At 36.6% G+C, this 13,291-nt stretch overlaps 2 protein-coding genes across 3 annotated transcripts; one reads left to right on the top strand and one right to left on the bottom strand.

Moving 5' to 3' along the window:
• Positions 1-758: 758 nt before the first annotated feature.
• LOC145113021 (putative serine/threonine-protein kinase PBL10) lies at positions 759-4,039 on the top strand. 2 transcript variants are annotated; one of them, XM_079049132.1, is made up of 6 exons: positions 759-1,263; positions 1,384-1,694; positions 2,399-2,534; positions 2,622-2,764; positions 3,017-3,140; positions 3,396-4,039. In XM_079049132.1, the coding sequence occupies exons 1-6, from the start codon at positions 1,146-1,148 to the stop codon at positions 3,782-3,784; spliced, it is 1,221 nt and encodes a 406-aa protein (XP_078905258.1). In that variant the 5' UTR covers positions 759-1,145; the 3' UTR covers positions 3,785-4,039. The 2 variants fall into 2 exon arrangements, with proteins under 2 accessions (XP_078905258.1, XP_078905259.1); XM_079049133.1 differs by having other exon boundaries at positions 761-1,197.
• A 479-nt stretch (positions 4,040-4,518) lies between these two features.
• LOC145113020 (Protein kinase superfamily protein) lies at positions 4,519-7,592 on the bottom strand. Its single transcript, XM_079049131.1, has 4 exons — positions 7,040-7,592; positions 5,576-5,836; positions 5,374-5,496; positions 4,519-5,290 (listed from the first exon to the last, which is right to left on the bottom strand). Exons 1-4 carry the CDS (start codon positions 7,451-7,453, stop codon positions 4,691-4,693), a joined length of 1,398 nt encoding a protein of 465 aa, XP_078905257.1. The 5' UTR covers positions 7,454-7,592; the 3' UTR covers positions 4,519-4,690.
• Between the last annotated feature and the right edge of the window lie 5,699 nt (positions 7,593-13,291).

The following is a 13,291-nucleotide window of genomic DNA, read 5'->3' as shown; positions in this document are numbered from 1 at the left end:
AACAAGTCAATCCATTACACTTAAATACAATCAGTGAAACAATTCACCAACAAACCCATCATTTTTTATTGGTTCTACCCGATCGAAATGGAAGCATGTTTGAAAAAGGATCTTAGAGTGTCTAGGGTTGGGTCAGGAGGCTTTTAATGCCTTTTTTTCTCATCGGAGTTATTTCACAAAGACATTTCATGGTAAGGAAGAAGGGGGGGAACATGCACACTTGAAGAGCGTAGTATAACAGAGAGTTGTATGTTGCGTTCGGGAAGGATGCATCGCTCCTGAAAAAGAATCTATTTATTCTCTCCCAATTGGTTGGACCGTAGGTGCGGTGATTTACTTCACGAGTGAGGTGAGGTCTTTAGACATCCACGATGACCCAGCTGGGCCAGGGAAAAGAATAGATGAAGTGTGTGACTCCTCATGCATACTCCACTTGGTTCGGGGGATATAACTCAGTTGGTAAAGATCTGTCATATATATATATATTGTTTGACTTTTTAGCATTTTATGTTTCCTTTAATTAGAAATCATGTACATTTAGGTTATAGATTGACCACTACTTTCCGGTTTCCACACCCCACAACCTTAATTACCATGTCAATAAGTTATAACATCAATTAATAAATATTACAGTTAAAAACTTGAATTAGAAGCTAATGTCTATCGTTTATCCTACTATCAATTTGCTAAAGGGGTTATTCATAATTGTGGTTTTGTTCCATTGTTTACTCCAAACAATAAAAGATACAAACACTTGAAATGGGGCCAATTCCCCATTAATGCTATCTCTTCCCAACCTCCCTCTCTCTCTCTCTCTCTCTCTCTCTCTCTCACCTCACTAACTTCCTCTGCTCAAAACACCTATAAGCCTAACACTGCTCTCTGTGCTCAAACTTTATGGGTTTTCAAGAAATTGGTGCGAATTGATTCAGCCGTTCAGGGTGCCTGTGATTTAAGTGTGTTTAGAGTACTCCTAAGAAAAATAGCAGCATCTTCCGTTTCAAGATTTTTACACCCAGATATGTTTGGGATGTTATTGATCTTTTTGTTGGATATGAAGGTGTAGTTTTGTTTAAAGGTGCCATTGACTATTGAGTTGAAGAGTTTTGAAAAGTGAGAGCAGCCACCCAGAAACACGAATTCCAATGGGAATTTGCTTCAGTGCTGAAACCAAAGATACGAGCCCGTTTCACTCCGGTATTATAACTGGACATACTAATACTCATATATGTCTATTGAACTTGATGATGCGTAACTTGAGGGGTGTGTTTGTATTCTGTGTTTTGCTTTTGTTTTTGTTGTGAGTCTTTGCTTCTTTAAATCATTTTAGTGCATAAACTTGATTTAAATTAATGTTTTGTGAATGAATGAATAATGATTCAGGAGTGATTTCAAAGAGTGGTGGTGATGTTGGGACTCAAAATAGCAGTAAGGTCTCATCTATGCCAGCAACTCCACGGAGCGAAGGTGAGATATTGCAGTCGTCGAATTTGAAAAGCTTCAGTTTTTCCGATCTGAAGATGGCGACGAGGAACTTCCGGCCGGATAGTGTGCTCGGAGAAGGCGGATTTGGATCGGTTTTCAAGGGTTGGATCGATGAACAGACTTTTGCTGCTACTAAACCTGGAACAGGTCTTGTTATTGCTGTCAAAAAGCTTAATCAAGAAAGCTTTCAAGGTCACAGGGAGTGGCTGGTGAGCCTCACTTTTTCAATATTACTTTTATCTGAATCTCTATCCATTTTTTACGCCATTTTTGGTTAAAACTTTCATGAGTAAACTTTTATCCTTCAACTATATAATAATTACAATAATTATTATCGATGATCACTATATAATAATTACAATAATTACAAAAATATAATAAGCAATTAAGATAACGATGGTTTTATCAAAAAGCTGGTTTCGTGTGATTGTCTAATGCCTATCACAAAAATCTTTTTCAAAAAGAACTTTGAAAAAAATCATATATCGTGAAATACATGATTTTCATTAAAAATGATTGATTCTTTTTTGTCGTGGGACGTTCTTTTGAAAGCTTCCACCCATTTTGGTCCTTGTTTTGTGATTTACTTACCATGTAAAAAATAACAACATATTTTCATTTATACCATGTATTATACTATCTTATTTTCGTTTTTGAAGGAACCTAATTTAAATATCTACCCGATTATAGCATTTTACTATCAATTTTTCTTGTCAGGATATTATACTTTTGAAAAATTTACGTGATTATAGCAGCTAAAATCTCTTTGTATTTGGATGACAAATCAATGATAAACACACATCAATGAAAGGACGTTGCCATTGCATTTTAACACATAATAAAAGGTTGAGTTTTTTCCAATTCAATTTCTTGGTTCTTCAACTTAATTTGTTTTTGGATTCGGTATTTTCAGGCAGAAGTGAATTATCTCGGACAATTTTCACATCCAAATCTCGTGGAACTAATTGGTTACTGTTTAGAGGACGAACAAAGACTTTTAGTCTACGAGTTCATGCCTCGTGGAAGCTTGGAAAATCACTTATTCAGGAGTAAGTTTTCGTTTATTTTCTATTTTATTTTCTCGATTTACACAAATCGAATAGAAATAATTTTTTTTGTATATGACTGATCGATAGGAGGATCATATTTTCAACCGTTGTCATGGAGTCTTCGTTTGAAGGCTGCTCTTGGGGCTGCTAAAGGCCTTGCTTTTCTTCACAATGCAAAAACAAAAGTGATTTATCGTGATTTCAAGACTTCTAATGTGTTGCTAGATTCGGTAAGTTTGTGTTGTTCACAAGTATAGATTACGTTTCTTAGGGTAGTTAGGTAACTTTACATTTATCTCAACAATCAATTTCTTTCAACTTCTTGCATGCTTCTCCAAATCTTTTATTATTTCGGCCCTAAATAATCATAATAAGAATAAGTTTTTGTCAAACACCGATAAGCAAGCACTTCAAATGCACGTCCAAAATCTGGTTAAAGCTTAAGGGTAGTTTGGTAATTTTACAATGACGTTATAATACAGAACTACAATGCAAAGTTGTCGGATTTTGGGCTCGCGAAAGATGGACCAACCGGTGATAAGAGTCATGTTTCTACTAGAGTCATGGGAACCTACGGATACGCGGCACCCGAGTATCTAGCAACAGGTATGCAAGAACAGTGTTCTGTATCAAGAAATAGCAACATACTTTCATTGATTTCTTTATCATAGCATTTTAATTTTCATTTCTTTCCATTACAATATTACACTTCGAAAAATCCACCAATTTGTAGCTGTCATCCAAATACAAAACAATTTTGAACTTTTACAGCTATAATTGGATAGATTTTTCAAACTATAAAACACGTTGCTATTTCGTACAATTTTGTGATGTTTCTTTTTTTTTGGCTTCTCATTTTAGGTCACTTGACGTCTAAGAGTGATGTGTATAGTTTTGGGGTGGTTCTTCTTGAAATGTTATCGGGCCGAAGAGCAGTAGACAAGAACAGGCCATCGAACGAATACAGTTTAGTTGAGTGGGCCAAACCTTACTTGGCCCACAAACGTAAACTGTTTCGGGTTATAGACAACCGGCTCGAGGGCCAGTATACACTGGAAGGGGCCTATGCGGTTGCAACCGTTGCATTACGGTGTATATCGGTTGAGCCCAGGTTTAGGCCCACTATGGTGGAAGTGGTCAAAGAACTCGAGCAGCTTCAGGACCCGAAGGGAAGCAAGCCCCGAAGACACTCGACTCATGGAACACTCCCAATTGGGAACACTTCTTATCCCAGGCCTCAAGGTTTGTAGGAAAAGAGGACTAATTGGGCCAAATGATTGTACACTTATTTGGGCTAAGTTTTAAGTTTGTTTCTAAATTCAAGGAAGCTACAAAAGTCATCCCTGAAGTTTAATTTATTCTTAACTTTTGGTCATCTGGTTGCTGATTTTGTGATTTGGTATTCAACAAAATACCCATACAATGTTTAGTAAATCTGTATTTAAATCTATGAGACATCAAATCATATAGTAATTTTTTTAACAGGTCACAGCGGCTTTGATTGACTCGTTGGCCCACTCACCCACATGTATTTTTCTAGTTCTTTATTTTGAATTTTATAAACAACTGATGTTTAATTTTTATAGAAGAATTAACTTATTAAAATAATTAAACCTATATTTTCAATAAAACGATTTAAAAGGTTATAGGCATTTACTTTAGAAAAAACAAGTCCACCACTCTTTGGTATATAAATTTAGTTGCCAAGTCCAAGTATCGTTAATAGAATATCTCCAAATTTCAGAAGCTTGTAAAGTTTGACTGTTTGAGGAAAATTCAAGAATTGGTTTTTTATCAACAAAGAAAGACTTTCGTGTTGGTTTCCCATAAATAAGTCAACATATGGTATCCTTTAAAATATAGATTCTACAAAGTTGCATATGATGACCAAGTCTCTAATTTTAACTCATTTCATGTTAAATAAGTCCAAAATGTCCAGCTATGTTATAATTTCTATCTTATGAACATTAAGAAATCAGCTAAATAAATAAGAAAACGTTACAATAATTTCATTAACAGTGACACTTACTTAGATCTCAAGTCGAGAAAATAATCCGTACATTTTCCCTTTAGTTTGTACAAAAAATCCTTTACTACTACAAACACATTTTACAATGAACACAGAAACAACACCTTCACAATTAACATATCACAATTCACACGCTATTATGTTTCACACTGCCAGCTGTCCAATGCCTCCAATCCAATCTCCCAATCGATCTGTTCCTCAACGTAACCAATTCCTTAAAATCAAAAACCCTCTTTATATAATTACCACTCACTTGCTTTTTCATATCACCTTCTTCTTTAACACATTCCGGTTCCGGTTCCAGTTCCGGCTGTGATTCCGGTTCCGGTTGTGATTCCAGTTGCGGTTGTAATTCCAGTTCCGGTTCCGGTGATGTATCCTTGATGATTTGCTCGAGCATTTCGACTACTTGGCTCATTTTGGGTCGGGATTTGGGGTTTTTTGTGAGGCATTTATTGGCTAAAGAAGATAGTTTTTGTGCGGATTTAAGGGAGAAGTCTCCTTCGAGACGTGGGTCCATTAAAAGATGGAATTTTTTCGAATCTGAAATAAAAGGCTTCACCCATTCCAATAGCTTCTGTTCGTTTCGTGGCAAGTTTCGTTCCACCGCTCGCCTACCTGTGATAAGCTCGTACACCACCACCCCAAACGACCACACATCGCTTTTTGATGTCAGTCTCCCCGTGTGCACATACTCAGGCGCTGCATAACCTATCGTCCCCACCACCTTAAAATTTAAATACCACAAATATTATAAATTTTTATAATAAAAATAAATGAAAGAATAAAGAATAATAAATATTAGTATACCACTGTTGAAACATGACTCAGTCCAGCAGTGGGACCCTGTCTTGCTAGACCGAAATCCGAGAGCTTTGGGTTGAAGTCTTCATCCAGAAGAACATTTGAGGTTTTAAAATCACGAAAAATCAACTGCATTATATAAAAATATATATCAAATGAGTGAAAGTAGGTTGCTATTTGTTGCATTTAGAGTGAAATAAATGATTACTTGGAAATCCATTTCTTCATGAAGATAAGCCAAACCACGAGCTGCACCAAGTGCAATTTGTAAGCGTGTCATCCATGAAAGAGGAGAATGGACACGTCCCAAAAGATGATCTTCCAAGCTTTTATTGCACATGAGTTCATACACTAAAAGCCTTTGAATCCCTCTTTCGTCATCTTCTGCACAATATCCAACTAACTTTACAAGATTTGGATGGTTGACTACACCCAAAAAGTTGACTTCATTAATCCACTCCTTATGCCCCTGAACACTAAGAACATAGAATTTCAAGAAAAATCCATAAGACAACAAAATAAAATTATCAAAAAAGTACCCCACCACAAGATGTTAATAAATCTTGATTGATTTACGTTTATGTCATATGAATCTAATGTTTTGAAAAGGTTTCATGTGAACATAGAGTAAGAAGTCAGATTTAAAAAGGGTATCCAATGGTAATTTTGATTTGAGACTGGTCCAGTGATGTACAAGTCTATGGTGGACAAAACAATAATTTTTCTGCAAGTCTAGTCAACATTAAAGAAAAAGAAAAAGAAAACTTTATCAATGGAACAAAATTGTTATCAACATTTTATTCAGAAGACAAACATTAACATTCAATACAGAAAATTAGTAATACCAGGTTTCTGAATTACTTCTTATGAGTGATGAGTAAGCAATCGATCAAATGTTTGCTCTAAGATGAAAACAAACCCTTTTAGATATTTGGTGACAAAATAATTTCAATTCTTAAATACATGGTACGAATACTGAATTGAATTGAATTACACCTCCAAACAGTAAAAAGTTGTGCTTGATGTTTACATTTGAGCAGATGCACAATTATTTTTGTGACAGGTACTAAATTTTGTTGTTTTTCACATCAAACTTTCATTCATAAAAAGCTTTCGTTCATAAAAGCTAAAAGAAACTTTAATTCTTTACCAATTACTAGACCTAAAGATGAGTAATCCATTCCAATCTTTCCTTTTGTTGTTATATTACTATAATTGTTTAGCTCCAACCACTGCATTATGTGTATAGGACATATTTTGTATACTTATATAGAACAGTAGCAGAATCAAAAGGGTGTACAATGTGCTGGTAGAATTGTAAACTGTATCGTTTTTTAGATAAGTTTGACGTTCTGACAACTGTAGTTTCCACCGAGAATTTCTTGTTTATATAAGATCTTTTGTCTTATACTCTTATTCAACGTAGAAAATTCATAGGCAGCTAGTGCGTTAGAATATAAATCCATATATAGTTATATACACACATAAAAAAATAGTTTTTCAGATATTTTTCGTGATTAATGGTGCTTGTGGTTGCAAAACCTGCAAATCCATGGATTCTGGAGTTGTGTGTGGAGTTCTCTAAAAAAAACACTCGGGAAACAGTAATTTATTTGAAAATCTAATTAAATAAAGAAAATAAAACGACGGAGAAAAGGGCAAAAAGCCATGCCTGGAATCCATTACGGCTCAACTGCTTGATAGCAACATCCAAATACCGATCTCCATCGCTACCTGCATCGGCCACGGCGGCGGACTTAACAACTCCTCTGTAAACACAACCAAATCCCCCCTCTCCGATCACAAGCGATCGATTGAATCCCTTGGTCGCAGACTTCAACTCAGCGAACTTAAAAACTCGCAGATCGTTGGCACGGCGCTGAGATAAGAGCTCAGAGAATCCTACGGTGTCACTGAGGTCTCTAGAGTTGCTATCTGAATCAAACTCCGACCGACGAGTAGTTTCAAAGCTGGTGGATGCAACGCTGAGGGAACGCGCCCAGGATACCCTGGTCGACGACCTGGAAAGGACACCGTCCTCGTCGTTGGCTCTCCTATCTCCAGTACTAAAGTGAAAACACTTCATTTAGTTGCAGCTGTCAACTATTAGCCTATTTTTATGGCGACGGCGTTTGGTCGCCGGAATTTAAATGCTCCGGTTTGAAGAGAGAGAAAGGGGAGGGGGAAGACGGGTTCAACCGAGCAGAATGTTCGAATGTTAAACTAAAAATTGCTCACATTTGATTGATTTATATATAATTATATATATTAATAAGTCAAGAAAAGATTGCTATACGTATATACGTATTCGTATATACGGAAAAGGTTGGTGAGCAGCTCGGTCCACCATGAAATGTTTTATTAAAATCTCTATTAATTTCATTTTATAAAAAAATATTCCATAAGTCTATTTTTAATAATTTTCTTATACCGATCTAAGCAATTAATGAATTAAATATAATTTTATTAGAAACTTCGATTTTAAGGTTTTACAAACAAAAATGTAAGTAGGCAGGAATATCAAGCATCAATATTTGAGTGGGACAAACGGTTCTAAAAAAGAAAAAATATATTAAACTTTTGAGATTTTTAATAAAAGGGTAATGTTTGATGTTTTAAGAGAGAAAAATATTGTTCTTAAATTGTATGCATTATTTAAATGTTTGTGAAAGTGTTTATGTTCATATCTGTGAAAACTAAAAAAAAAGTAAAAACATATTAAGTTTCAAGTGAAATAATGTTTGAAAGATCACTAGAATAATTTGCATTTATTATAATCACGGTGGTTGGTAAATCATATTTTAATACTTAAATAATTGTTTTTTATAAAGATAAGAACCAGATTTTAAAAACATTACAAAATAAAAATTTATAAAAATGAATATTTTACAAATTAATAGATTTACTTTTGTTCCCATTTAATCACTTTCTTTTTTGTGTACATAATTACCAATGAGTTTATTTTTTGTAAATAAAATACCCGTATGACGTGCATCAACCGGTCTAATGATATTTTTTTAACACAAAAAATAAGTTTACTGGTAAATTATGTACCAAAAAAGATTAAGTGACGAAATATAAACAAAATCGAAAGTTCGTTACCCTCGTAAATACCAAACATAGTCATAATGTTTGCAGGTCGCTATTTGCGAAAATAGAGGTGGACAACAATTTTTATGGTGGGCTAATATAATGGGTTTACGACATGATTCGGAATCATGCATATATAAATCTAAAAATATTCCATTTTCATTTTTACACAATATTTTCGCAAATACTCTACAAAATCTGTCTAAAAAGAATGATAAAAAACAACAATGATCTACCTAGATCAATGAGTTATGTAACTTTATCTATACATTTTATGTTATCGCCAGAAAATTAGACATTGTAGTTATGTGTATTAGATTTTTGCCGGTGGGAATGCATTTTAACATGTCAAAACCTCCATTCCTAAGGTTATCCTTTCTTCTTTTGACTTGAAACTTTATCAAACACATTTTTCATGTCGAACACTTTCACTTCTCTAGTCTGCCTAATACTACCTCATTCGACATTAAGAATTCATCTATTCTTTCATAGACAAGTCGACGTCACGACAAATATTCTTCCAATATATGTTTCGAAATTTCAAATGCATCAATTCAAAGCGTAGTTCAAAATTATGTTTCAAGTCAGATTCAAGAGCCACTCAAGACAAACTCAAGAATAGTCTTCCGTACAACTATCCTTAAACTAAGAAGATGTATTATATATTATTTACTATATTGTTTCTATGATAATGTCCATGTTATATCGATATAGTTTTATATTGTAGTGTTAAAGTTATAAAAGGATTCCAAAATAAAATCTATAAATACATTTATGTTTAATGAAAAAACATGATGAATATCAAAATATCTTCCTATCTAACAGGTAAATCTTTAAAAAGCTAATTAGAATGCATAAGAAAAATTCTAAACACCAAATTCACATGCATAGAAATGAAGTAAAAGACTACAACATCAAATAATAGTTCACACCCCCATCATGATTAATGATGAGTAGAGGTGCACGAAGGCCCGATCTAATCCGATCCGATTCAGATCCGGTTTTGACTTTTGATGATGTTAGCTGAAATCTAGTTTGCCAAAAATCCTAATGTTTGAAACCGGTTTTGACTAGTTTTTTCTTTGCATGATCCAAATCAGTTTAATCCGATCCAGAATTTCGATTTAAAAAAAAACATTTTTAAACACTTAAATATGACATAAAATGCAACATAGGATCACTAGAATACTTAAAAACATACATTAAACGTCGAAATTGAAGAGTTTTGATGCTAATAATAATAATAACATCAACAGTAACAGCAATAGTAACATTAACACTAACACTAACAGTAACAATAACAATTAATACTCTAAATTTTCAAACAAAATTTTCATTTTTAAAATCACATAAAACCCAATATCACATTTCTCAAAAACCACAAATGTATAAGTTGTCAAAACACAAGTCAACAAATGTTTGATAATATCCCAGAATCCTCAAAAACATAAACTCCAACTGGTGTGTACAATCAAGTCGACGTCTTCCTGCGATCCTGAAAAGTACCTGAAACACATATCACACAATACTGTAAGCATGAAGCTTAGTGAGTTCCCCAAAATACCATGCACAGATAATTAGCCTCTCATGTCTAAATCTCAATAAGGACCCTTCGGTCATGTGTATCAGTGAAGACCCCCCGGTCTCACATCTCGGGTCGGACCCTCTTGTCCGATATCTCAGTGAATACCCTCCAGTCTCACAACTCGGTTTGGACCCTCCGATCCTAACTCAATAAGGCACATATAATATACAACATAAATCACAAAGACAAAATGCATAATACCATATAACTCAGAATAAGCACATAAGACCCTCCGGTCAGTAACTCAAATAGACCCTCCGGTCACTCAATATTACCACTCAGGTAAGTACAGTGAGAAGACTCACCTTGTAAGCAAAGCAAGTATGTCTCGTACTCAACGATCGGTCTCGACTCCGCCTACATATCATATTCATCTCTAAATAACACTTTGTAATAACCATATTAAAGATATTAAGCTAATCCCTTTACTAACTCTTGGAAAGGGTGAAAAGACCAGATTATCCCTCCATGGTCTCCATATCCATCACTTGACCAAACCCTAAAAGTCAACGAAAGTCAACACTCAAGTCAACAGTCCATGTTGACCCAACTCGTCGAGTGCACCTATGCGACTCATCGAGCTCCTCCTGTTCTCAGAAAATCGGGAAAACTCCAACTCAACTCGCCGAGGTGTCTCATCAACTCGTCGAGTTTGCATGTGTCCAGACTTTTGGGGAAAACTCTAACCGACTCGTCGAGTTGGCTCATGCACTCATCGAGTCCCTCTAGTCTAATTCCCATTCAGACGATTCTAAGTAGATCTGAAGTCTCAAACTCTAGATCTAGCCTCCCAAGGCTGAAATACCACGTAAAGCTGCAAGCTTTACGTCCATGCATGGCACCTAGGGCTCAAAATGCCAAAACAAAGCTCTAAAGAAGGTTTAATGTTTGGAACTTGGCCAATAGCTTGATAAAGATTGAATCGTTATGCTCAAGGGACCTCAAACTGTCCAAATCTGAAGTTTCAACTTCATGTCATGCTCAAATGGCTCAAAGGCTCAAAAGGAAGATGGAAATGGCCACAAACTTCCTCAAAAAGAGATTTAACCAAACAATGATCAAGGTGATAGATTTTTACCTCCAATTAGCAGCTAGTACTGAAGGAACACTGAATCCAAGGCCTTCTTCTCGTTCCAAGCCTTATTCTCTTCTATCTTCTTCTAAGAATGCACCAAATCACACACTTTTAGACTCTCTCTCTCTCTCTCACTCTCTCTCTCTCTCTCTCTCTTACAGATGAATACAGCTCGATTAGGGTTTCTCTCAGTGTGTCAAAATGATAAGGGAGGCGGAAATGAAGGCTTAAGGTCCTTTAAATAGGGTACAAACCCTGAAAATTAGGATTTCCTCACTCAACACCTACTCGTCGAGTTGGGTCCTCCAACTCGTTGAGTAGACTCTAAAAATCACGCGGGTATCTCCACCTCTACTCGGCGAGTTAGGATCTCCAACTCGTCGAGTTGCCATGACAAAATGAATATAATATAATTAAATATTATACTTGTGAGTCGGGATGTTACAATTCTCCCCCAATAGAATCAGACTTCGCCCTCGAAGCCATTCTCCGGAAACAACTATGGGTACTGTTCCCGCATCTCGGACTCCGACTCCCAAGTCCACTCGGATCCCTTCCGATGCTGCCACTGAACTTGAACCAAGGGAACCTCTTTATTCCTTAAGAGCTTTACCTTATTATCCAAAATCTTCACTGGTTTCTCAATGTAGTTCATGCGATCATCAATCTGAATGTCCTCTAAAGGGACCACTGCCGTCTCATCGGCTACACATTTCCTTAGGTGGGACACATTGAAGGTGTTATGAATCTGACTCAACTCTGTAGGCACCTCTAACCGATAAGCTACCCTACCCACTCGAGCAATCACTCTGAAAAGACCGATGTATCTAGGGCCTAGCTTTCCCCGCTTCCTGAATCGGATCACCCCTTTCCATGGGGATACCTTCAGGAGAACATACTCTTCGATCTGGAACTCTAGCTCTAAACATCGCCGGTTTTCGTAACTCTTCTGACAACTCTGGGTCGCAGTAACCTCTGTCTGACCTGCTGGATCTGCTATGTTGTCTTGAGAACTATCTCAGTGCTCCCCATCACTCTCTACCCTACCTCTCCCTAACAGATAGGAGTCCGGCACCTCGTCCCGTATAAAAGCTCAAAGGGAGGCATACTGATGTTGGAGTGATGGTTGTTGTTGTATGAAAACTCAGCCAAGGGCAAGTAAGTGTCCCAACTTCCACCGAAGTCCATAACACATGCGCGTAGCATGTCCTCGAGCGTCTGAATCGTCCGCTCACTATGCCCGTTGGTCTATGAATGGTAAGCGGTGCTGAAATGCAATCGGGTACCCAACTCCTCATGAAATTTCTTCCAGAACCTGGAAGTAAAACACACATCTCGATCTGACACTATCGATGTTGGCACCCCATGTCGTGCCACCACTTCTTGAACGTAGATCTCGGCCAATTTCTCCGCAGAAGAGCTCTCACTTATAACCAGGAAGTGAGCACTCTTCGTCAACCGATCTACAATCACCCATATCGCATCAACACCTCGCGCAGTCCTCGGTAACTTGGTAATAAAATCCATGGAAATCTGCTTCCACTTTCATAGGAGAACCTCCAAAGGCTGCAACTTGCCATGAGGACGCTGGTGCTCTGCCTTAACCTGACGACAGGTCAAGCATCCCTCGACTACCCATGCCATATCTCTCTTCATACAGGGCCACCAATAATCCCTTCTCAAGTCCAAATACATCTTTGTGTCCCCAGGATGAATAGAAAATCTCGGCTTATGGGCCTCCTCCATCAAAGTCTGTCGAGATCCACCCGAATATGGCACCCATATCCGCCCATGATAGGTCATAAGCCCATGACTATCAGTCTCAAACTCTGAAATCTACCCGATCACCCGCTCTCTCTTACGGTTCTCTGGTCTCATGGCCACCGCTTTGTGACATACCCATTATTACGGCCAGAAAAGACCGATTTTGTTTATGATTTTTAATAAAAATCAAAGTAACTTCTTAAGAAAAGTATTGCGGAATTTGTTCCCAAAACAAAATATGATATAAATTTTGTCAAAGCATTTCTTAAAGAAATGTAATTTCATTACATTACAAAAACTCGGGATGTCAATCATCGATACAGACCATAAGCATAAACCAAAAAGAAATAAACATCTTAGGCCACAAAACACAATCTGGTTTTAAATCCATAATCTCTCATCAAGTCATC

The sequence above is a fragment of the Lactuca virosa genome, chromosome 5 (assembly GCF_052849685.1).
Source record: "Lactuca virosa cultivar CGN04683 chromosome 5, Lactuca_virosa_CGN04683_v6, whole genome shotgun sequence".
In the NCBI taxonomy this organism is placed as follows: domain Eukaryota; kingdom Viridiplantae; phylum Streptophyta; class Magnoliopsida; order Asterales; family Asteraceae; genus Lactuca; species Lactuca virosa.
This window is presented reverse-complemented; position numbering and strand designations above follow the sequence as displayed.